This window comes from Penicillium verhagenii (genome assembly GCF_028828195.1).
Source record: "Penicillium verhagenii strain IBT 33310 chromosome Unknown utg000006l_segment0_segment0, whole genome shotgun sequence".
NCBI classification, from domain to species: Eukaryota; Fungi; Ascomycota; class Eurotiomycetes; order Eurotiales; family Aspergillaceae; genus Penicillium; species Penicillium verhagenii.
Window position 1 is genome coordinate 353472 of NW_026643170.1, and position 24040 is coordinate 377511.

General features: G+C 46.5%; 8 protein-coding genes across 8 annotated transcripts; 3 read left to right on the forward strand and 5 right to left on the reverse strand.

The window, feature by feature from the left end:
• Nucleotides 1–792: 792 nt before the first annotated feature.
• On the forward strand, nucleotides 793–4412 carry N7466_005547 (ankyrin repeat domain-containing protein; the record flags this gene model as incomplete). The annotated part of the gene is made up of 2 exons (XM_057164944.1): nucleotides 793–1128; nucleotides 1224–4412. 2 exons carry the CDS (start codon nucleotides 793–795, stop codon nucleotides 4410–4412), a joined length of 3525 nt encoding a protein of 1174 aa, XP_057020543.1.
• A 1127-nt stretch (nucleotides 4413–5539) lies between these two features.
• N7466_005548 (hybrid sensor histidine kinase/response regulator) lies at nucleotides 5540–9427 on the reverse strand (the record flags this gene model as incomplete). The annotated part of the gene is made up of 5 exons (XM_057164945.1): nucleotides 5540–5805; nucleotides 5866–7484; nucleotides 7542–8809; nucleotides 8879–9017; nucleotides 9084–9427. The coding sequence occupies 5 exons, from the start codon at nucleotides 9425–9427 to the stop codon at nucleotides 5540–5542; spliced, it is 3636 nt and encodes a 1211-aa protein (XP_057020544.1).
• Nucleotides 9428–10433: 1006 nt separating this feature from the next.
• N7466_005549 (uncharacterized protein) lies at nucleotides 10434–12157 on the forward strand (the record flags this gene model as incomplete). Its single annotated transcript, XM_057164946.1, has 9 exons — nucleotides 10434–10489; nucleotides 10546–10593; nucleotides 10663–10804; nucleotides 10855–10898; nucleotides 10962–11061; nucleotides 11123–11479; nucleotides 11588–11636; nucleotides 11688–11871; nucleotides 11938–12157. The coding sequence occupies 9 exons, from the start codon at nucleotides 10434–10436 to the stop codon at nucleotides 12155–12157; spliced, it is 1200 nt and encodes a 399-aa protein (XP_057020545.1).
• Nucleotides 12158–12322: 165 nt separating this feature from the next.
• N7466_005550 (uncharacterized protein) lies at nucleotides 12323–15528 on the reverse strand (the record flags this gene model as incomplete). The annotated part of the gene is made up of 4 exons (XM_057164947.1): nucleotides 12323–13626; nucleotides 13715–14300; nucleotides 14357–15141; nucleotides 15195–15528. 4 exons carry the CDS (start codon nucleotides 15526–15528, stop codon nucleotides 12323–12325), a joined length of 3009 nt encoding a protein of 1002 aa, XP_057020546.1.
• A 1074-nt stretch (nucleotides 15529–16602) lies between these two features.
• On the reverse strand, nucleotides 16603–17331 carry N7466_005551 (uncharacterized protein; the record flags this gene model as incomplete). Its single annotated transcript, XM_057164948.1, has 2 exons — nucleotides 16603–17005; nucleotides 17066–17331. 2 exons carry the CDS (start codon nucleotides 17329–17331, stop codon nucleotides 16603–16605), a joined length of 669 nt encoding a protein of 222 aa, XP_057020547.1.
• Nucleotides 17332–19141: 1810 nt separating this feature from the next.
• Nucleotides 19142–19546, reverse strand: N7466_005552 (uncharacterized protein; the record flags this gene model as incomplete). Its single annotated transcript, XM_057164949.1, has 1 exon — nucleotides 19142–19546. The coding sequence occupies one exon, from the start codon at nucleotides 19544–19546 to the stop codon at nucleotides 19142–19144; it is 405 nt and encodes a 134-aa protein (XP_057020548.1).
• A 1367-nt stretch (nucleotides 19547–20913) lies between these two features.
• N7466_005553 (sugar porter family MFS transporter) lies at nucleotides 20914–22919 on the forward strand (the record flags this gene model as incomplete). The annotated part of the gene is made up of 8 exons (XM_057164950.1): nucleotides 20914–20982; nucleotides 21033–21084; nucleotides 21142–21397; nucleotides 21455–21703; nucleotides 21753–22281; nucleotides 22352–22529; nucleotides 22592–22657; nucleotides 22711–22919. 8 exons carry the CDS (start codon nucleotides 20914–20916, stop codon nucleotides 22917–22919), a joined length of 1608 nt encoding a protein of 535 aa, XP_057020549.1.
• A 350-nt stretch (nucleotides 22920–23269) lies between these two features.
• N7466_005554 (uncharacterized protein) lies at nucleotides 23270–23905 on the reverse strand (the record flags this gene model as incomplete). Its single annotated transcript, XM_057164951.1, has 1 exon — nucleotides 23270–23905. The coding sequence occupies one exon, from the start codon at nucleotides 23903–23905 to the stop codon at nucleotides 23270–23272; it is 636 nt and encodes a 211-aa protein (XP_057020550.1).
• Nucleotides 23906–24040: the final 135 nt, after the last annotated feature.

Consider the following 24040-nt stretch of genomic DNA (forward strand, 5'->3'; position numbering starts at 1 on the left):
GTCGATAGAGGCCACCCCTAGGTCATATCCCAATTTAATTTTCTAAATTCACCGCCCCGTTTCCCGCCTGTATTGTATTTATCATATATAGGAATATGATATCTTAAGGGATTTGATCTAAATACGGGTCACTTTTAGAATAGACTTGAGAATAGACTTGAGAATAGACTTGAGAATAGACTTGAGAATAGACTTGAGAACAGACTTGAGAACAGACTTGAGAACAGACTTGAGAATAGACTTAAGAATAGACTTAAGAAGGGAATTGAGAACATTTGAATAGACTTCAGAATAGACTCGAGAAGGGACTTGAGAGGGGACTTAAGAATGGATTATCAAATAACTATAACTAGTAGGATATCAGCCTCTCTTTCTTGCCGGTTGTTGTGATAATTTACCTAGAGAAAGAGATGTAATATAATATAGCATTAGAGTTCAAGGATTTAATGTATAATACAGCGCTGAACTACCTGAAGGTCCTGAACATAATGGAGTTCAAAAACTAATATGAATTTGGAATTACTCGTGATTTACTTTCTGCCGGTCGGAAAGTTGAAATTGGGATTTGACCTAGGGGTGGCCTCTATCGGCCGCCGCAGACAAGGGGCACGCTAGCGGTGTGTGACCGCGCGTCTCTTCAGCCCCGCCCCCGGGTAAATGGCTGGCCCCATTGCTGACTTGTACCACGTACCAATTGGGTTCACTCAGGTTGTCAAATTGTCTTCTCTCCACAAACAGTGATGAACCATCGATCTCCTTGCTGAGTCGTAATACGACTCACCATCTTGCAAGATGGTCAGCATGACCCACAGCCTGATATCTGCTCCCCGTTTGAAGCCCGCAATTCGCCTGGCGCAAGCGGTATCAGAGTATGAAGCCGATCTTACACGAGATCAAAAGGGGACATTCAACCGCTACAGATCTCGTGCATACGAGAAACCTCCATCAATCCAAGATGTAATGCGACTCACAGCAGACATTGATGAACAACTATCTAGCAAGACGCGTGGTCGCTGCTTGGGAACCAGGACAACCAGCTTTCTGCAATGTGTGCAGCAATTCGTTTCTCTAGGTGATATAATTGTTGGAGGAACCCAGAGCCTTGTCGCTAGTGGGGTCTGGGCGCTGGTACGGACGTCCTTGACTGTTTGTGACCCCGAATTTCTCTCAGCAATAATGCTCCCGATTAAATCTCGAATCTGATGGCTCACCCCTTGGTATAGCTGGTATTGAACTTCTCGTCCTACTTTGAGAAGATATCAAATCTCTTCATGATCATTGGTCGCTCAGCACCGCGCTACGAAAAGCTGGCTCTCTTGTATCCTCGGTCAAAAGACCTACAATCTCTGCTTCTTGACTACTTCACTGTGGTGGTTCGGCTTTGCCACCGTATTTTGAAGTTTACCCAAAAGTCGACACTTGGAAAATTTGGCGCGACACTGGATGACTCGGATCTCACATCCTTTCAAAACCAGCTGGAGTCCCGAGCCAAGGACATCAAAGACGAAGTAAACTATCTGATAGCCGAGAGAGTTGAAGAGCAAGCCAGCTTCACCTACCAACTCTGGTCAAGAAAGTATTCCATGGAGATCACACACCAGCGTCAAATGAAGGCATATCTAGCAGTGCTTGACTTCTGTTCTACCTACGACTACATGACAACGTGGAAGCAGGCACGAAGACTCGGCAATACGAGCTTGTTCAACCAATGCTCAGAATATATCGCCTGGCGTGGCCGAGCCTCCTCGTCCTCTCTAATTCTGACTGGTAGACTGGGCTCGGGGAAGTCTGTCTTATCCGCTAATATCGTTGATGATTTGAACCTCCACGCCACGGGGCAAAATAGAATTGTGGCATTTTTCTTCAGCAGGCATGATCTTCCCGCAAGTTTGAAACCTCGGACAATGATTGGTTCGATAGCACGACAAATTCTTCGCTCAGGACCCGGAATAGCGGAGAAACTCGGCAATTTTGATCTAAACAGGGGTGGAGCAAATGAGTTGGAAACAATTCGTCGATTGTTTGAACATTGCCTTCCTTCAGATATGAAGATTTATCTAATAATCGATGGCCTGGATGAGTATGAACCTGAGGACAGAGAGGTTGTGATTCAAGAACTTCGATGGCTTCAACAAAGGTTCTCCCTTTTGATCTGCGCTTCCGTTCGAAAAGAACCAAGAGATCTTTACGGGGTTGACCTGGCTTGGGAGAAATTAGAATCTGCCAATATCATTGCGGTTCCCGACAACGCAAGTGACATTGAAGTTTTTATTGAGAGCGAATTGGAAATTTGCATCAGATCGGGGAAGTTGACAATCGGAAACCCATTGCTAATCTTGGAGATTCAAGATGCCTTACTGAAAGGATCTCAAGGGATGTTTCTTTGGGTGGCTCTCCAAATAGAAAATCTCTGCACGATGTGTACAGATGAAGCTATTTACCAGGCACTTGCGGAACTTCCCCAAACCCTCTCTGAAACCTTCGATCGCATTCTCAGGAAATTTGATTCAAACGTGGCCAGATCGCACCAAAAATCGATACTAGAAATTATAGTTGCTGCCCGATTTCCCCTCAGTCCAGACGAGCTTCGTGAAGCCCTCAGTGTGGTGCCAGGCGACACTACATGGAATCCATCCCGACTCGTCAACGATATTTTCGGCATTTTGACATGTTGCGGAGGCCTACTCATCATCGATGAAGAAGAAAACACTGTGAGGCTAGTCCACAGCAGTGTCAGGCAATTTTTGATTGATCCAGAGCCCACAGGCCCATCGAGATTCACGCTCGAGAAAGCACAACAGAGGATAGCCGATATCATAACCACCTATCTAAACTATGGCGTTTTCGAAACGCAAGTATCAACCCGAGTGAATGCCAGCCTGCATGTTGATTCGGCGCCTGTCAAAATCGTGAGCTCTGTATTTGAAGTCCCAAACACCGTTCGGGATTTAGCGATGAGTCTTTTGAAACTCCGAAAAACACCAGGCTTTAACTTGGGTAAAACGCTAGAACAACTCCGACCTCGGCGTGAATCATTGTCTGATCAGAGCTTTTGCTTCCTGTCATATGCAAAGTCGAATTGTCTTTTCCACATCGTTTGCAGCCTGGAACAAGCCAACCGCCGCGAGATCGATGCATCGTGGCTTCAATTACTCCGCGGGACAATGCTGAAGATTAATTCCAGCGACGGTCAAAAATTATTACTACTTGCCGCTGAACAAGGCATTCCATCAATTGTGGAGATACTGGTAACAACTGGAAAACTTGATCCAAATTTAACAGATCCGGCTGGCCGGACGCCACTATTTCTCGCGGCCGCTTTAGGGCATGAAGCAATCGTCAGTCATCTCATCAACATGACTAATGTGCATCCCAATCTGCAAGCCAAACGTGGACAAACCGCTCTTCATATCGCAATTGAAATGAAACACAACTCAGTTGCCGAGATACTCATCAAGTCCCCTCGAGTGAATCTCAATGCAAAAGATGGCACCGGACGGACACCATTGCACATAGCTCTGGAGTCCATCGAAACTGACTCAATCGCGAGGCTTATTCTCAACTCTCCATCGACACTGCTGGACGAACAGGACTCCGAAGGCTCAACGCCCCTCCACAAAGCCCTCGAAATAGACAATATATCCATCGCAAAAGCACTCATGACATCTGAGAAAATCAAAACAAACACCAAGAACCGAGCTGGTCAAAGCGCCCTTCATCTAGCGGCCAAATTCGACATGACAGGCGAAATAGCCAAAATTCTACTACAGCACAAATCCACCGAACCGGATGCAGATGATGAAAAGATGGTGACGCCCCTCCACCGAGCCGTCAAAAGCAACAATATAGCCACCTTGAAAGTGCTTCTGGATTCTGGCCGCATCCAGCCCCCTTTCAGAGTCAATGGCAGACACATGAATCCAAATAGATGGACCGTCATGCACGCAGTCGCACAGTACGGCGGCGAGAAAATGACAAAGCTTCTTCTGGGCTATGATCAGATTGACGCGAATGCGCGTGACCATGATGGTAAAACGCCACTTCATTATGGTTCTTCGGCCGATAATGTACCATTTGTCAGGTGCATGCTTGAGGCGGACAAGGTGCTCGCCAATGCAAAAGATGATACCGGGAGGACTCCTCTTCATGTCGCTTTTATGCATGATAGTCCCGGCGTGGCTGACTTGCTTCTGTCATCCGATAAAGTTAATTCAGAAGAGAAGGACCAGGATGGGTTGACTCCATTTGATTATAATGACTTGCTACGCAATTTGAGCTTCGGGCCTCCTTATTCATCGGCTTTGGAGCCTGCCATCACCCCTAGGAGAGCGAGAGAATTAAATGAGGGTGGTGTTGCATGTGGATACAAAATTCCGGGGTCTGAAATCATATTTGAGAGCCATATGGTCTGATTTCTACCTATTCAATCAATTGATGTGCATACTAGCACATAGTACGGCGGCCGATACCCGCTGTCGGATGAAGATGTCATACAGCGATGGCGATGGCGTTTGCAAGCCACTTCAGCCGCTGCGTACTCCTTGGTGATCACCGCCTCAGCAGACGTCCATGGAAAAGGGAGATTCGGCATGATGTAACGATCGGGTGAGATGGAAAAACGGCGAATGGAAGCGGTAGGTTGACCGTTGAAGCGAAGGAAGTGAGAAAATGGAATCTCAAGCTTCCGCGAATGCAACAATCTGCGTCGACGGGCTGGAGTTCATTCGCGGACATGGACGACGCAGATAATGAGAACGACGCTATGCCCGATGATATCGGGATCCTACACTGGAAGATAGTCAACGCACCGAAAAGCTGCAAAGATACGCGCAACGCTTGGGACTCAACCGGCGCGATGCGTATCTCTCGTATGCCTCGTGGCAGGCTTCCTGTTGCTCGTGCGCACGGAGTTCTATGGTTATATACGGTGGGGAGTTATGTGCTGCTTGGTGACGGAATGGCTCAGTACATGCCGAGGATGTGCATGTGCGATACCACGACGGGCGACGCGACACCCGCCACTGCGGCGGCCGATAGAGGCCATCCCTAGGTCAAATCCCAATTTCATCTTTCCGACCGGCAGAAAGTAAATCACGAGTAATTCCAAATTCATCATTGTTTTTGAGCTCCATTACACACAGCGCTGCATTACATACGGAATTCTTAAACTCCATTATACGTTGAATCCCTGTACTTCCTTCTATTTTGAATCCTTCAATGTTGAACTGCATTATACATTAAATCCTTGAACTCTATAATCAATTCATTTTCAAGTCCCTTCTCAAGTCTATTCTCAAGTCTATTCTAAAAGTGACCCGTATTTAGATCAAATCCCTTATGTAAGATGCTCATGTGGTAAATACAATACGGGCGGGAACATTGAAACAGGGCGGTGAAGTTAGAAATTGAAATTGGGTTATGGCAGTAGGGTGGCGGTTATCGGCCCCCGTAGCACATGGTATATAGGGGTATCATATAATTCGTGAACATCGTCATGCGTAAATAGTCAAGCAGTCAAGCTCTGGAAACACCAAAAGGTTCATGCAAAGTCGGGCAATCCTGTCTCTTGATCTAGATTCCCCCCTTCATCCCAACGATCCAGAATCTTCTTAACCTCCTTAAAAGCAACAGGCTTCGTCAGAAACATGTCCATTCCACAATCAAGGGCCTCCGTCTCGTCAGATACACTACTGAGCCCCGTCAAGGCAATTATCTTCGATCGCTTCGATTCATCGCCGCGCTCCTTTTCAAAGGTACGGATCATTCGCGCTGCATCAAAGCCGTTCATCACAGGCATAGATATATCTGGTGGATCAATTAGTATATTTACATACTCGCTGGTGGATTTGAGCGGCCAGAACTTACCCATAAAGATGATATCGTAGCTCTGTTGCTCGTCCTTCACGGCAGATAGAGCTAAGTTGCCATTTTCGGCCGAGTGCAAGGCCGCAAGATTGCGCTTTTTCAAGAAAGCGAGCATGAGGTTGAGATTGATTTTGTTGTCTTCCACAACCAATATTCGAGCGCCTGCATTCTCCCCCGGTGGCAGAGACTCTGAAGGCTGTTGCGTAAGTTCGGATTTTGATGGAATACCAGAGGATACTGTGTCTGCATTGTTTTTACCAGTCTCCAAATTCGGAATTTCAGTTTTTTGACAGTCATTTTGAGTTGGTGGAGAAGCTTGCTCTGAAATAGATATAGGCATCACAGTAGCATCGGGTGGTACTCGATCAAGACATCTCTTCACTATTCCAGCAAGCTTATGCGGACCGCATGCACGGTTGATGACATTGATATTTCGAGCTCCAGATGAGGTCATAATCTGTATTGAATCCTGGCCAATATAGTCGTTGTTCATTATAAGAAGGGCTGCATCATCACAGGGAAACTTGCTGTTGAAGTCGATTTCCGGTGGTAATTCGTTGAGAAGGATAAGATCAATAGACCTTTTCGACGACGGAGACACCACGTTAAGACCATACCAATCTGTCAGGTAGCGGGATGCAACGGCCCAAGATTGATTGTCAGAAGCGTCCTCGAAATTTGAATTGACAATTGCAACAGTACGTCCTGAATAATTCTGACGCAGGAGATAAGCATCAAGTGGTACACTGGCTTGCTCGGGAGTGGGCGATCGTGAGTTGACAAAATGAGCATCGAATTCTTGCCCCGAGCGGGCAAGAGGAATGGTCACCTTGGCAGTTGTTCCGCTACCTGGCTTGCTTTGGAAATTGATGCTGCCACCAAGAGGCTTGAGCAAGCTTCTAACAATAGAGAGGCCCAACCCAGAGCCACTGGCGAGAGAGTCTTCTTGGATAAAGGGTACAAAAAGCCTCGACCGTAAAAATTCTTCCGAGATACCCTTGCCAGTATCAGTCACCGTCAAGGTGACTATATCCTCTTGTGTACCATGTCGAGACAAGGAACTGTCTGCTTCTAATCGCAATGATACATGCCCGGCCTCTGTGTATTTGATGGCATTGCTGAAGATGTTCATGATGATGCGTCGAATCGCCCCAGGTGGGATATTGTAAACCCAATCATTGGGGGATATGTCGATTATGATGTCGACTTTTTGAGCTTGTGGGCCTGTGCCAGCTGTGCCTTGTTTCGGTTCAATGGATGTTAAAACTTGAGAGGAAGAAGATAGCTTTTGAATATGATGGTGACCCAAACAGACCCCATCGACCACCTCCTCAGCTAGGAGCGAGAGATCTGTTGTGGCATATTTGTCTAGATGTGCGGCAGAACGATGCATATTCTTGAGCTCCAAGGTTGATAACCTTCGCCGATCGAGATGTCGGAATCGCTTCTCGAGAGAGACGATCTTGCTGTAATCCAAGACTTGGTTCATAGTGTCCAAGAGAGTCCGGCCGCAAGCATTGACAGTGTCCATTAGAGAGCCTTGGTACTGGTTTAGACCAGTGCTTTGCAAAATCTCTGCTGCTGCTAAAACTCCATGAAGAGGACTTCGTAGTTCGTGTCTATTGAATAAGGTTAGCTGCATGAAATAAGCATGAAGAAGATAGGAACCAACTCACGAAATACTTCCGATGAAATCGGCCTTTTGACGGTCTGAGATGAGTGACTCAACCCTGCTACACTCGGACATTATGGATGATCCAAAACTCAAAAGAGAAGTAAGTTCGACCGAGGGATCTAAAACATTGCTCTCTACGTTATTCCAGCAGAAACATCCACCAAACCATTGTGAGTTGGCAGCACTCCATAATGGCACGAACATGACTTGTGTAGCACCAGGGAAGTACTGGTTCAGCATCTTGTTCTCCTTGAGCTTCCACCCCTTTGAACCTTGTGGAGGTTTTGATCGAGAGTGGGGCTTTGTTGAGGTAGACCGTTTTGGAGACCCGTCTTCACTGTCGGAGCTAGAAAGCTGGCCGTCACGATGAAGAGACCAAATTTTCCCTTTTTGGTAGGTATTCAGAAGGCGTTGTAAAAAGTCTTCGTCCATAGTTGTTACAGGATTAGAAGCAGTAGAGCTCTCGGATGGGCCGTACAAATCCTCAGCAGTGGAGAGTCCGAGGACAGACGAAGATTTCCCGGTTTCAAAGCAACCGGAAAAGTCACTGTCACTGCTGCGCTCTGGCGCTGAATCGCTTCCTGCTTCTAGGAAAGCAACACCGCTGTCATCACCAAGCTCAAGGCTTTCGCGTATGAGATTTGCAGCACGTCGAAAGGTCCATGAATTACCCAGTTTACTCTCAACTGAGGTCTGAATCTTGTCTAGTTCGTCGGAATTGATTGATCCGTGACTTGAGGACGAAGACAGCTCATACGGCTCAGAATCCGAGGCTGAATGTGCACTGCTACTACTAGAGCGTGAGCAAAAAGAAGACGAGCTGTTGTTCCTCCGGTGATGACTGGGCTTTCTGCTCAAAGAAGCATTGCTGGATTGTCGACATGGCTTGCCGACATTGTCTGCATCCGTTTCAAAAGATGAGCGACCTTCAACGAAATTGTTTATTCCGCGCAGTTGGCGAGCCGCACGCCTGCCTTCAGAGGCTTGACGGCTAACTTTCAAAAAATCCATGATGAGCACAGCCATGTGAGCCATGGTCTCTGATTCTTTGCCAGAGAATTCCGCATGCGGCTTTGTATCAAGAACAAAGAGGCACCCGACGTTAATATTGCTGTCTGTCGTCAAAGGCGTTCCTGCATAGAATCGAAAATTTGGTTGTTTGTTCACCAGGGGCAGGTGCTTGTAGCGCTCGTCCTGGGTCATATCATTCGAGATCAGGAAGCTATAGTCAGCTTGCTCTCGATCCGATGGGGGCAATGCGACGGTATCCTGTCTCAAGTGTTAGCGAAGTCGCACAGGAAGGGCTAGATACAGCCCCATAACTAAATAACAATTCACCTGACACATATTCCAGTCGCTAACTTCCAGAGTAGAACAACCCGCATATAGGCCTTCTCCAATCAAATCGTACTTGTTGGTGCCTTCCAAAGTTTGACCACCTTGTGCTATAATGTATTGCGAGTCTCGGTCGGATACACTGAACAGCAAGGCAAATTTTAGTATTGCCACGTATGTTTATGTGGTTCAAAAATAGCCATCATACCTGATAAAGGCCCGATCTACATCTAGGCGCAGCGCAACCAACTGTGCAAAAGAATTCAGAGTTGTGTTTGCATCACCAAGGATCAAAGATTCAGGCATCGGCTTTAAAGATTTTGCTACCGGCTCTGTTGATGCCTGTGGAGGATTTGATGATTGTGAGCCACTGCATGGTGAACGACCGCGAGTGGTTGGTACATCCGGAACCCGGAGAAGATCCTGATCTGACCCGATTTTGCGGCTAAGTGTCGGATTCTCGTCGATGGGACAGAGGCGTTCCGGGCGAAAATACCGATACACCTCTCGAGCCCGACGTCCATCACTGTGGTCCTCCGCCCTTGTCAGCATAGTTTGTTGTGCACAGTTCGAGGCGAGTAGTGGAAATTTGTGCAGGAGTTTGTCTCGCCAAAAAACCCCGTAACTCGGTCCGGTGTTATGTCTGTTCACGACAGATGATTTTCGTGGAGAGATTAAACGCACTAGGTCTATTTCAGGCAGAGATGAACGTGAATGTGAGTTATAAAGTTATATGAGAGAGTGGTCAAAAGAACCGACGAAATAAAGGAGTGAAAAAGCAACGCCCTAGCCGATCGCGATCCAAAGTGGGGGGAAGGGGAGTCCCACACGGGCTAGAAAGATACTGTATACATATGACGATGTGTTTTCCTGCGGAGAATGTAGGTTGGGAGGCTGTGATTGGTGGGAAGAGCAAGGAGCAATCAGATCTTTGGGAGCTGTGGCACAGCAGGGGTTGAAACCGGACCGACATGGATTGACCCACATGTGTGGCGGGACAACTGGGGATAAGGAAGGAAAGAGAAGGAGGGAATACGAATCAAAAGCCAAATGCAGGAGGCGAGGGGAGTTGAAGTGACATGAAATGACATGAAAACAAGGCACCAAGTATAACCATGGATGATACTTAAGAGCTAGTCCTAGAAAAGACTAGCGTTGACCAAAACAGGATGTCATCCAACTTCCAAGTTTCCATCGGCAACTCAAGCCAGCCAATCAGATCTCCCCATTTCGATCCATAACAAAACGCCTTTTCTATACTGTGGCTGAACCATTCGGGGACCTTTTCCGACGATTTCTATTCGTGAAAGCTATCCAGGTCAATATTGAGGGCCTGGGCCTGGAACCGTTTCGGGTATAGGACAAACCACAAAACAAGTTGAACTCGTGATTGCCATCCTAGCTGAAAGATCGACACCACCCCGTAGCTCTTGTTGCACATCTAGCCTTTCTCGTCCACACTCGCGTCTGATCACCCCTCTTATTTTTTTACTTATTATATCAATATCCGTTACAATCAGAGCTTTTCTGTGGTCTTGTCCACCTAAAGTCGCGCAAGATGTCCGAATTCATTTGCTCACTCATCATGGGCGTCAAATTCGAGCTCACAGCCCGGTATTTACGAGCCTGGCCCAGCAACCTGCGATTGCCCAGAGCTAATATGTCTGTAGCTACTCGGATCCACTACCAGTTGAGCTAGATGCCTTTGGGCTGATATGGTATGTTCTTGTCAATGCTTGGCTTGCATGTCTATCTCGGAAAAGATTGTAGCTCACCGATACCTCTAGCTCGGCCAAGGATCGTATTCAGAACAAGCTGGTTGCTGTCAAGAAAATTGCGAAACCATTTGAGTCTTCTTCGCTGGCGAAGAGCGCTCTTCGGGAAGTCAAACTTCTCAGATATATGCGCCACGAAAATGTGAATCTCCCTGTTCAAAGAGCTATTTCATCTTTGGAGTCATATCATTGATATTTCGGTAGATAATTGGTCTTGCGGACGTCTTTATTTCACCGAAAGAAGATCTGTATGTCCAACTCCAAAAAAACCCCTCAAGTCTCTTCATTTTCCAGCTAACGCGGAGTCATAGATACATTGTGACAGACTTGATGTGGACCAATCTCCAAGTCCTGATTGCAAAAGGACCTATCCACAGCGATTTCTCCAAATGTTTTATATATCAAATTTTGGTACACACTTGGAATACCTTTCACATTACGCGGGAAAATAGTTACTAACGAACCTGCACAGCGTGGATTGAAATACGTCCATTCAGCTGGCATCATCCACCGCGACCTCAAGCCAACCAGCATACTAATTGATGAAAATTGTGACCTAAGAATATGTGATTTCGGGCATGCTCGAATCCAAGACTATAAGATGACCGGATACGTCGCAACCCGATACTATCGCGCGCCTGAGATCATGCTCAACTGGCAAGAATATTCGGAAAAAGTGGATATCTGGAGCACTGCATGCATTCTGGCAGAGATGCTGAGAGGAACTCCTCTCTTTCCAGCCACAGGACATACTGATCAATTTAATCTCTTCGTCAAACTTCTCGGCAATCCCACAGACCGGACTGTGGAAAAAATCAAGAACAAAAGCGTAAGTCTACCAGGTCCCATCTGCCACTCATCATATCATTAATCAAATATGCTGACAAAATGGGCCTTGGAAATTTAGACCAGAAATTTTGTTCAGTCTCTACCACAGTGTAAACAAGAGCCGCTGGCAGACGTTTTTCCTGAAATGGACCGAGATGGTATGTGCACTCTGAATTTAAAGCAAACAAGTCAATAATTAATTAATTTAGCCATTGATATGCTTGAGAAAATGCTTTCCTTCGACGTCGACGAGCGCATCAGTGCCGAGACTGCGCTGTCTCACCCATATGTAGCGACGTACCATGACCCTACTGACGAGCCGGTCGTGGACTCACAATTCGACTGGGGATTTGATAATATTGAAGGAAGCACAAGTTCCTGGAAGACTGCAGTGTAAGTTTTTGATAGGCTGCCGAAAATAACTCGTACATTACCAAACTAACTGTGCACCATTCAAAGCTTCAAAGAGGTGCTGTTCTTCCGCCAGCAGGCCTTGCACAGAAGACAACAACAAATCAGTCTTCGTGATGCGATCATCAATGCAACTAAAGGCCATGCGCCCCTGCCTGAGCCGGAACCAGTCACGGTTTTCCCAATTACTGAAATCCCTGAATTTACCATGGATGAACAAAACGGCTTCTCCGATGATATTTCGGCGTTTATTCACGACTTCAATTAGCCATGCTGCCGTTTTGATACTCTCTTCCCGAGATCCTAATTTTTATTTAATTTCATTTAGTTTGCTTTTTCCACCGATTAATATTGGCTATGAAATATACGCAATGGAAATTGAGCTTCGAACATTGAAAAGTGCATTCTTGAAAGCGGAAGAGGTGTAGGAAGACTAGACCACCTTGTCTTCCCGATATGGTATAATCTGCACAGGATAAACCAATCCGTATTCCTCCACAGCTGGTGGATCAGCGAGTACATCTACCGCAAGTTTTCCGCTTGTTTCAATCGAATCCCAGTAGGTCCGCAGTACATTGCCTAGGGTCGTGCTGACAACAACCTGTACCGTATTAGTTCCCCGCTGAAGGAAAGAACCAATATTGGCCTTCGCCCAGGAGATATCTAGCGTTGGCAGCTGATGTCCGTTCACAATAACGCGTGCAGTGTGGGTAATGGGGCCAAGATCAATGAATGCGCCCGATACACTTGATGAGGATGATGGTGGCCACGCAAATGTCGTTGTATAATATCCTACCCCAGATGTGTTGGTCAAAGTGTCGGAAATCTGGTTCCAAGGGATAAGACTCGAAGTGTGGAATGTTTTGTTAGTCTTAGTTGCGCCTTCAACATCATAGAAATCTGGTAGTGGTGTCCATGCCTCGACTTCCAGTTTCCAATTATCTAGGGTGAAGGACTTTGTCGACATTGGGGAGAGAGATGCCTTTTTCCCGGTTGAGAGCGTAATTTCTCGGGTCTTTTCATCGAAAGATCTAAGTACGGTGAGAGATTTCGAGTCACCTTTGGTAGGAAGAATTGGGATCTCGGTGTCCTGGATGTGAATTGGGGAGTCGGCGTTATTCTCGAAGCCAATAATCACAGACTGGTTGCCTGCCAATTGAAGAGGGATTGTCGTATGTGTCTTAGTCTTGGTATAGGAAGAAATAGGGGTGATTTCTCCTGACCATGCATCGTAAAAGAATGGGGCCCCAGTACTTTCAAACGAAACTGTGCCAGAGGTCATTCCCTCCTCAAATGATAGACCCGTTGCGTCATTGTATACGTAGACGTAAGACTTTTTGTTAGCTGCATCGTCTCTCCATAGCGGATACCAGGTGCCGTTTGATGAGATGGAGCTTCGTGGGAAAATATTGAGAGATTCGAGAGTCTCTGCAAGCCCATCTGACTTGACTAAATGAACATTCTTGAGAGCCTTAATTCCGTTCAACGAACGAATAGCCTTAGCAGCAGCTGTTGGGTTGTATCCACTGAAATTCGATGGCAGCCCACCAGGGAATATAATTGGAAGGCCCGCATTGGCATATTGAACAAGTTTATCAACACCCAAGGTTGTCAGAGTTTCGTTGGACCGAACGACAAGAGCCTTGAATGCCTGTCGATTGGGCGCAAATGTGGCACCCGAAACATAGGCCTCCGGTAGCGCAAAGTTATCCGGGCTAAGATATTCGTAGGTGTAACCTGAAAAGACAGAATAATAACATTTGAATGTGAGAAAATACACGTACAATGAGAAATTCAATGATCAAGAGTAACAAGAATAACTTACCTGCGTCTTGCAAGTCCATAGGCGCATATTTAGTGGTGATGGCTTTGTAGGTTGTCGACTTTGACCAAAACGCAACATCAACCTTCGGAATTCCGGTTTGCAAAATAAATTGATTTCGAGAGACCCAGTTCAAAAAGTCCGAGTAGAATTCAAATGCCGGTTGACGAGGTCCATGCATAGCTGAAAACACATACATAAAAGTTGTGAAGCCAGGCCAGCTCGTGTTTCCATAGTTGCCAGAATTTGGGAAGCCGTGGATAATGAAATTATTGACAGATCCCGCAAAGGAGCGCTTGAATGTCCAAAGAAGCTCGGACATGGGCTGCTGGTAAGCCTCAAGCTCAATCGCACCAGCTTCGCTTGAGATAATGCGTTTTCCTGCCAGGTTTGCAGGGCCGCTAAATTGTCTGTAGCCATCAATATTTTCACTGAAACCCAGTGTCTCACACTCAGGAGCATTGACATGCGGCACATTGGCAAGCATGTCCATTGGAAGATTGTAGACGACTTGTGCTGAGAATTGAACCCCTAGGTCATTGCTCCATTTTGTCAATGTGTCAAGGTACTCAGCATTGAGTTCCGTGAGCTATGAGGATCAGTATATGAAATTGGAGGCACAAGAATATGTTGCAGATGACTGACTGTTTGTTGATAGTCCACAATGTGACTAGCACCCGCGTCGCTCTCATCTGTGACATAGGTGGTGTTGAAGGTCGATTCTCCCCCGGAGCCAACCACGAGTGGTATGTATTTGTTGATGCTGTACCCTCGATTGGCGAGGAATGTCTTTTGAAGACCAGGTGTCCAGTAAGTGGCGACAGTGTATTCTTGACTGTCTTCCCATAGATAGTTGCCAACTTCAGCAAGAAGGGTGTCGACTGCGCTACCCAAAATCGACTGCTTCCAGAAGTCCACCACAACCTGGGCACCGGAAGCAGAGAAGTGATCAACCACCCACGACCCATTCTGAGAGTAAGTTGTAACGGGTGATTGTGGCACTGCTTTTGCAATTGATGGGTCGGTAGGACTTGGGGTTTCGCGATAGCGAGAATGGATGAGGTAGTATGCAAAGACAATACTCTCAGTCCCTTCAGATTTACTACTTGCCTTAATATCCAGGCTGCCATCTGCCTTCACCGAACTTGTAACATCTTGAAGAGAACTCTCATAGAGGACCGCCTCTGATGAAGTGCTTGATTTGACATTCGCTGTCGTAGCTGCAACTAAGCGACCGGAGCCCCAGCCAGGAAGGGTGCCCTTGAAGCCCTTGGTGGCAGCAAACGTCGAGTTATGTCCGGCGAGATCCCAGAGAAGACCGTCGCTGTTATAAGGCGCCGGGACACCCGCCCCTTGATTGGGCCCATTAGCAAAGTCAATAATCAAATTATCTTCCTTCGCAGTTTCAAGGATGACGTCCACCATTTTCGCTGCTACAGTTAGCTTCGGCTCACGCCGTGGGTGTCAGACGCGTCAATCTTACTCCAAGGGGGACTCCCAAACCCAAAAAGTGTCCAGTCGGTTTGCAATGGGCCAGCGTTTCCTCCTCCATAGTTTTGTGAATCTCCATACAAATAATAGCCGAGGAGTTCGATGCCCCCCGCGCCAGCTTTTCCAATGGATCTCACGTCTTCGGCCACCACGCTGAGGTTCATCGAGGCATCATTCACCCAGTACCGAAATCTTGGCCTCACGATTGAGGAAGGGTCTTTAAATGTACCATAGTCAATATTGGAGTTCACCTGGTCATTTGTGCCAATGGCAAGGACCCCTGACACGGCCAAAGTGGCCAATGAGAGGAGAGAGAGGGCACTCATGTATAATATTGTTGTGAGTTTCAAGGTTCCTTTTGAGATGTCCTATTAATGAAATATCCCCGAGGACCCATGAACAGCACATGAAGATATTTTATACCCCAGATCCATAGAAATGAAATAAACAGAAAACCCGGGGTAGTAATGAACCGAGATCGTCGATAGAAGTGGTGGGGCTTTGGGGGGTAAATGTGGACATCTGGATGTAATATGGCACTTTTTGGCTTATAAACGAGTCATGTGAGCTTGAAATTGTGAGCATTAACATGCAGGCCGTTATTTCCAAGCGGGGTAAGGCACAGATGAAGTCCCCGGATCGAACTAAAGTACTAGTAAGCAGGGGCATCTTAGAGCGAAGTTCCTGAGAGGTGGACATCTGGAAGAGGGGCTAGAAACCTCGGCATATCTGGAGCTCCAAGTCGGAATTTCCTTGTCTGGTAAATTCCCGCGGGGAGAGGTATTCAAGGACTGGTCCTTCTAGGGCGGATGGGTAGATTTATCCATTGTATGTGCCCCGGGTTCTCCGCATTCTGCACTTTGGAGCCCGGTACAGATAAGACCGAATAAGCCTCACTGGCTTGAAATCGGTAATTCCGATTGCAAATTAAGAGGTCGGCTTGAAGAAATTGGAACATTTGACAAGGTTACTATGCATTGTTGGATCATTCGGGTCCACTTCAAGTGTAGTGTGGGGCCCCGCATTCCAAATCTCCCCCACATGATCATCCATGGATGCATCTATAGAAATAAATTTTGAGGGTCCCTCTTTCAAGAGGCCAGAGGGCAAGGGAAGTAAATGTAGATTGATATAGGCTTTAAAATGATGGACCAGCGCCAGAATATCATTCGCCTCTATAGCTCAAGCTTGAACTCTGGAAGACTTTGTAGACTCAAATTATGCGGCTGCTCTGCATTACTCTTTGTAATCACGTTATGCAAGTTCGAATAGTTATGCAGAATTTCATGAGATTTCGTAGCACCAATGATGATTTTTCACATCCAAGAAAGTCTTCTCTCCAAACTGAACACCTACCTGAGGAAGAACCTCAGCCACATATCTGCATCAAAATATCTTTCTCAAGACACGGTGATGGAGGAAGATCCACTGCTCTCATAACCTTCGGTAGAAACAATCTGGTAATTAAAGCTGGTTCCAAGATCCATGCCAAGATCGGCCCAAGCATTGAAATGATTGGCAGTAGTAACGGTGCCACTGGACCGAGTGCTTTGGCGGATCGACCAGTACTGGTTGAACGTTGCGGTACCACTGACAGAGGGTTGATCGACTTGCTGGTGCTCATAGATATCATAGACAGAGCCATCGCTAGTAACAGTTCCCTTGTATGTCATAGCACTGCCGGGATTATAATCGCCGTAGTTCTCGAGAATATAGTATTCGACCAGCGGGCTGGTAGTCCAACCGTAGACGGAAAGGTATGCATTTCCTGAAGGGCTGAAAGTTCCTTCGAAGGTGATGTCACTGAAGGTAAGAAACTGTTAGCACCATGTCACGAATCAGGCAAAATGAGTATGTACTTACCGGTCACTACCAGTTGACCATCCCTTGCCAGATGTGAAGTCACCGCAGTCCGTCCAGCTGACGCTGTACTCTCCCAAATCGCCATTGGTATAGTCAACAGTGCCGCCGCCGTTGGTCCAGAACTCGTAATAATACCCACCGCTGGTGCCAGTCGCACTGGATGTGATAGTTGAGCGCTTGTCATGACGCTTGTGGTATTCACCGGGAACAGCCATTACGCCCATCATGGTCGCAGAGGCCACAAGAAAAGTGGTAATGGACTTCATTGTGAGATATGGAGAAAATTCAGTTCGCTGTGAGATGATGGAGGCTGTGAAGATTGATAGGATCTGGACGGAGCAGATCTGAATGGAAAGGGGAGCCACGCGCTCTTATAGTCGGTGATTCTTCGGGTGTGCAATATATGGTGAGACATCTTTGCGACAACTTTGGAAGTCTTTTTTCCTTTAGCAGATTTAACCGGTAGCCTATTCTTTTCAAGACACCCGACCCGTGAAGTTAAGATGCCCTGGAGCGAGACCTCCTGTCAGGAAAAGTTCCACAAATAGTCTTTCTGAAACGCGATTCTCAGCACTGGTGGAAAGCCATGAGCAGGCTGATTTGGGTCTAGTAAAGCCAAATGGGTCAAGGAGAGGTTGATGTGGATAAACTTGCCCTTAAGCAGCCACGAATGACGCCACGGGTAAAATGAATGGATGAGAAACTAAGGTTTGCAGGTAACACCCGTGAAGAATGCTAGTTGCGGGGCAGCTGGTGTAATGCATGAACTGCAGGCTATTCCATCTCGATGCTATTTACCGAATTTGTTGATTTGACCTCATCCCCAAGGTATCGTTTCGTTGCAGAGACTCTTTCAAGATCTGATCCAGGTAAAATCCATCGAGTTCCAGACCTCGGTCACGAAACATCAAAAGTTCCACTTGTGAGAAGTAAGGAGACGGTTTGTTAACTAGCACATTATGCATGAAACGCCTTCTCGGAGATTACATGGAGCAACCTGTCAAGCCCCACTTCCAGAGTAGGCGATACCCCCTATCATTGGTGGTGTTTGGTCCCACAGGCCCCTCTCATGAACAGCCACTACATAGTGCCTGCAAGCTACTGTAAGCGAAGAACGCCAAAGACGTCAGTGGTTGTACGGAATCGGCAATTCCATAGCTGCCACTTACCTGGAATTTTTTAATTGCCGGATGTAAGACCCTTGAATGACTACTAGTCAGTTAGTTAGTAGTCCATATTTTTTGTCAGCCCGGATGCTGCTAACTAACTAAATATAGTTAGTTATCTGCTTCTGGTGTAATCTGCGGCCACTCGCGAGCCTTCATGTCAGAACCAATGAAACAAATCAGGTCCAAATGAATGAGAAAATAGCAAGGTTCAATCGATAGATCTAAATTTGTATGATAGGATGCAAAAAGCTGAATATCGTTCGAGCTGGTCTTGTATGCGACATTGAAAACATTCCACTCTATTAAGTTGGCACTAGTTACCTCATTGGACTGCATATGGAAATTTCAAGTGAATACCTCCTTTTCTTTGTTGGAGCAACAACGTGAAAGATCTGTGGATTGCGACCGGTGTGTTGCTTTGCATTTTGGTAGTTTAACTCTCAGAATGCGTTTGAATAATGGAAGATGTACAGAGGAGTAGGTAGTAATACGCACTGACTAAAAACGACCTAATCAGTATCAGCCATAGACTTTTGCGCCTGCTTGTCCGGACTCCGGTAGATAGCCTGGATAGTAGCAACCTTGGAAGTCCTGAGATTAACACGTCCTGTTAACATTAATGCTAGTATCTAAGAACTTAATTAAGTACGCGAGCTCAAGTATTGTTTCTCTCTCGAGTTACAATCTTTTCTGAATTACTATTAGGGGGTAGAATTGATATTTGTAGATCAACCTTGGGACTCATGGCCTCTGGGCTTCTGGTTTCATTCATTACCCTTGCAGTTTTGATAAACTGAAGCTTTATCAGAATACAATATGAGCAGTATTAGCCACATTCCATATTTCGTCCACCATCTTGGTAAATCGAGAAACTCTGCAAGTCTGAATAGTACTTTCACAGGATACTTTACACCTGGAAACATCTCTTTGCCTTCTTCATAAAGCTGTCTGCAAAGATAAGCGGACCAGGCTGAGCTTTGATGGATGCAGCCATGTCGACTGTCATTGTAGTTTCCAACCACAAAGCTACCTGTTTTGAGTAAAGCACCCATCTCATGCTGGAGTTGTCCAATCGGACAGGTCGTCGTGCGGTATCGCTAATGAGTGCTCTCAGCCCAACAGAGTCCAGAGCACGCGTCACATCAGCCAGCCATTGATTGAATTCCGCTGGGTGCTTCATCTTCCCCTTGAGTCCGAGATTGAACAAGTTGACATATTCTGGTTCTGGCAGATGGTGAGACTGGTCCAACGACGGCTCTAGGCTCCATGCGTCCCAGTTGTTGATCAATCTTCCGAACTCGAACTTCGACATGGTGAAGGTGGATATGATGATTTCGGATGGGGAGGATTAGCTGTAGGGACAGAATCACGTGTATTGGGCAGTGATGTGGTGGTGAGATGATGGAAGAGACAAGTTTGATTTGCGTTGTAAAGGTTTTATACTCAACTTTTACCTACAAGAATTGAGGCGGAGTCTTCCTTTTGATTCCAAGGTTGGCCGTTTGCTCACCACTTATTCACTTATCACCGGGGACAATAGCAACACAATGGGGTTACGAATAGTTTATTCAGAATGAGCATACCTGATTATTAGAGCTCGATTCTGGTAGGCCCCTCTAGTGCTTCAGTGAAGATTGAATAGAGGAACGCCCGAATTTGGAATTTCTCAACCTCAAGCGGGGTACTATCTCACCAGCTCGACAACCCTGTTACGTGGGGGTAAAATCGGGTGGTGCCTGAAATAGGACTCGGCACAATAACAGATTTCGGAATTTCCGCACCAGAAGTGTTGACTTAACCGGTATCATGTATAGAATGCCGAAGTATTAGGAACCTACGTACTGTAGCACCTACTCTAGCACCGTTAAGCCGGTCAGTAAAATGACGTATATTGTGAAAGGCAACTGTGGAGACTAAGGCGGGACGCCCAAAAGCCTCACAAATTGAGGCTTTTTTGAAAAAACAGGGAAGTCACGTGATCATCCTGGTCAACGCTTAGAGTTCGATTGTTCCAGGGGTAAACCCGGAGATAATTCCAAGGTACAGCTTCTATAAGTCATACTACTCACTCAGCCTTCACTTGAATCCCCATATTTCACCATAAAACAGACTTGAATTCGAGAACAAACCCCGTTTCTTGCAACCCCGGATTTCACAGAGATCCACTACAGTCTACACCCCACGAGTCGACCGACATTATGACGCAACACCACGCTCGCATGAGCGTTCATGATTGACCGACTGACTAGAAAGATCCACCAGGACGCCGGATTGGGTATCGTCAATTTGCCCAAAGACGCGCATTTCTATTGTCAATGATGCATGCCAACCAATCACCTCACGCTGTTCAACAAGGAACTGCAAAGCCAGTCAGCGGGCTCATTTGATTGGCCAGAATCAGGGTCCCCCCACGCATATCTCTTACCCCGGACATTTCGGGGGATTGCCGACTCCAGAGTAACATTTACCCGGAAAGGTGATCGTCATGACTTGAATGGCCGATGGACATGAGAAACGCGGCGCCCTCTATAAAAGAAACCGGGAAACCCCAGAAAATGCCCCTTCAAGTTTCTTTCTCTTTTTCTGACAGCGAATTGCGAGCTCTTGAGAAACAAGTTGGCTTTCTTCCTACTACTGTAGCTCTTTTTGTTTGGAAATATATTTGACTTTGCTCATTCAATGGGAGTTTTCAAGGAGAAAAAGCCCTACTTTGGGCTCACAGGAGGATGGCTCACTGTGTGGGTAACGGTATGCTCTCCAAAGGGAAGTCCTGGGCGACATCTATTGACTTTGACCAGATTGCTTGTGCAACAGACATGTCCCTGTTTGGTTATGACCAGGGTGTTTTCAGTATGAATCCTCGCTCTCACAAGTACCGCACAAGACAATCTAATTGACTTGAACTAGGTGGTGTCGTGATTACCAAGGACTTTCTCGAAATCCATAACCTCGAAGGGTCATCCAAAACAACGACCTTGTCAACCGTGACAGCTATTTATGACGTGGGATGTTTCTTTGGCGCCATTCTTGCTTTTACACTGGGCGAACGCTTGGGTCGGAAAAATTCCATCTTGTGTGGAACCACTATCATGGCAGTTGGCACGGTTCTTCAAGCTTCGTCATTCAGTCTTCCTCAAATATTTATCGGCCGCATTGTATCCGGGTGAGCATCCATGATCAAACAGTTGGCAATTTCTGTCCTAACAAGAGTATTTCTCAGTATTGGAAATGGCATCAATACGGCTTGTGCGCCGATCTGGCAGTCTGAAACCTCACAGTCAAGGTGGCGTGGGCGCTTGGTGACATTTGAAATGATGATGAACATCGCTGGATATGCTACCGTCAATTGGATTAATTACGGATTATCATTTGTTGGTGGTGCCGTGGCCTGGAGACTTCCGATCGCACTGCAGGCAATCTTCTTGATCGTTCTTTGGTCGACTGTTCCGTGGTTACCAGAGTCCCCGAGGTCAGTTTCCCCTTCAGATTTGTCGAGTACCTTTCTAACAATTCTCAAGATGGCTTCTCATGTACGGCAGAGAAGACGAAGCTGTGGAAGTAATCAGCTGCCTCGAAGCCAAACCCATTAATGACCCATTTGTTATTGCCCAACGCAACGAAATCGAATACGCAATCCGCTATGAGCGTGAAAACGCCGTCAAATGGAGAGACCTTTTCAAGAACAATGCCAACGACACCAAGACACTTCGTCGATTAATGCTTGGAGTTGGTAGTCAGTTCATGCAGCAGTTTGGTGGTATCAACATCATGTCTTACTACCTCCCTACTGTTCTGGAGCAAGCTGTTGGAATGGGAGAGAGCATGGCCCGACTACTGACTGCGTGTAATGCTATCTCCTATATGATATTCTCGGGTCTTGCCGTTCTTCTAGTCGAGCGCATGGGTCGACGTGGTCTGATGATGCTTTCAACGTTTGGACAATTCTTCTGCTTCCTCATAATTACAATTCTGTTGAGATACTGCGAGAACACCACAGGCGACGTCAGCACGAAATTCGGGTCTGCATCCGTGGCATTTTTCTTCTTGGTAAGCTTTATAGCCACTGAAACTTTCAACCCCAAAATTACCAAAAGCCTAACTGTCTCATTTTCTACAGTTCCATGGCGCATTTGGTATTGGTATGCTGGGAATTCCTTGGTTGTATCCAACCGAGATCAACTCTCTACCGATGAGAACCAAGGGAGCCGCCCTTGCGACTGCAACCGACTGGATCACCAACTTTGCAATTGTCGAAGTCACTCCTATCGGAATCCAGAATCTCGGCTGGAAATTCTGTGAGTTTACACAGTGAATGAAGCCATTCAATCGACCCCATACTGACAAAAGACAAAACTAGGGATTGTTTGGACAGTGACAAACGCCTGCTTCTTACCCATCATCTACTTTTTCTACCCGGAAACAGGTAAGCCTTAAAGCATAGTCCCTCAGATACCTTAAAACTAACACAGCTGGCAGCAAACCGGAGTCTTGAGGATATTGATGCCTATTACCGTTCCAATCCATCTTTGATTGTGACCGGAGATGCTGATGCCATTTGCCGAAACCGACCTCAAAGATACATTGATCATGAAGAGGAGGAGGTTAACAGGACCGCTAAGAGCAAGCAGTTTGGCCAATCATCTGAGGCTGAGCATGTAGAATACACAGGAGAGACAACAGAGTGAAACTTTGGAACTTGATGAGAAACGAGGCTAGTTATACATGTATATTTTAGGAAATTCAATATCAGTTGTGGAAAGACATGCACGAACGAATGAAATAACACCCATCATCAAAGCACCGGTGAGTCTCCATGAAAAGAGATCAAAGTGAGTGACATTTACAGGGGAAATAATGGCCACCTAGTATAGTCCGATCTTACACTGCAGTGGAAACTCCACATATGCACCTGGGCACACAAAAGACGAAGGCTGTGAAGAAAAAGAGACCGAAAATTCTGTATTGAATCCCATACTGCGACGAAAGGAATCAAATCCACGCAAGCAACAGGACCCTCTCACGACTGGTGGATTTCCTAACTGTGCATAATTCGGTACACGGCCATTTCAAGGTGAAACCAAGCTTCATAATGAGACATGGAACCTGGCTCGTGATAAAGAAACCTTTGAAGGGCATTTGCAAGGTAGGAAATCCGCGAATCGGCTGTGTCGTTCAGCAAATCATCGGCAGATGGATAGGGCTCCGGGCTCTCTTTCACCACTTCAATAAACTCTCGAAGTTCAACTACATGACGACTAGTGAAGTCCGGCAAGTTATCCCAGGGGGACGGGAGCCACTTCACGAAAAACTGCCCGGGCGCCGACTTGTCGGAGACACAATACTTGACTTCGAACAGCTCTTCGCACATGTGAATCATCTTGAGGAGAGAAGAATAGTTTTCAGGCGTGTACAATAAATACGTGAGGTTCAGTCGGGGAACTGAAGATGAGTCATAGTATGAGCCAGCATTTGAAGCCGGGGAGGTTTCCGCAGTGCCATAGTTGAGTTCGATACTGCCAAGCTCAGATGGGCTCCTGGTGTTACTTGGCTCGACGATGGATGACGATGGCGAGGTTTGAGGTGACTCGTCCATTTTTGTATCTTCATCGGCGGTTTCTGGCTTCGCACCGGAGATTGCCATGTGAGCGAGCTGTGAATTGAGTTGCTCCATTGTGTGCTCGGGTGTGGAGGTTAGTCGAGGAATTTGAAATATGGGCACTCAAACGTACGATATGGAGTGAGGAGGTCTGAAGCTATATCAGAGAGGAGTGAGATATTTGAAGTGTTGCCAACGTTTTGGAGGGAG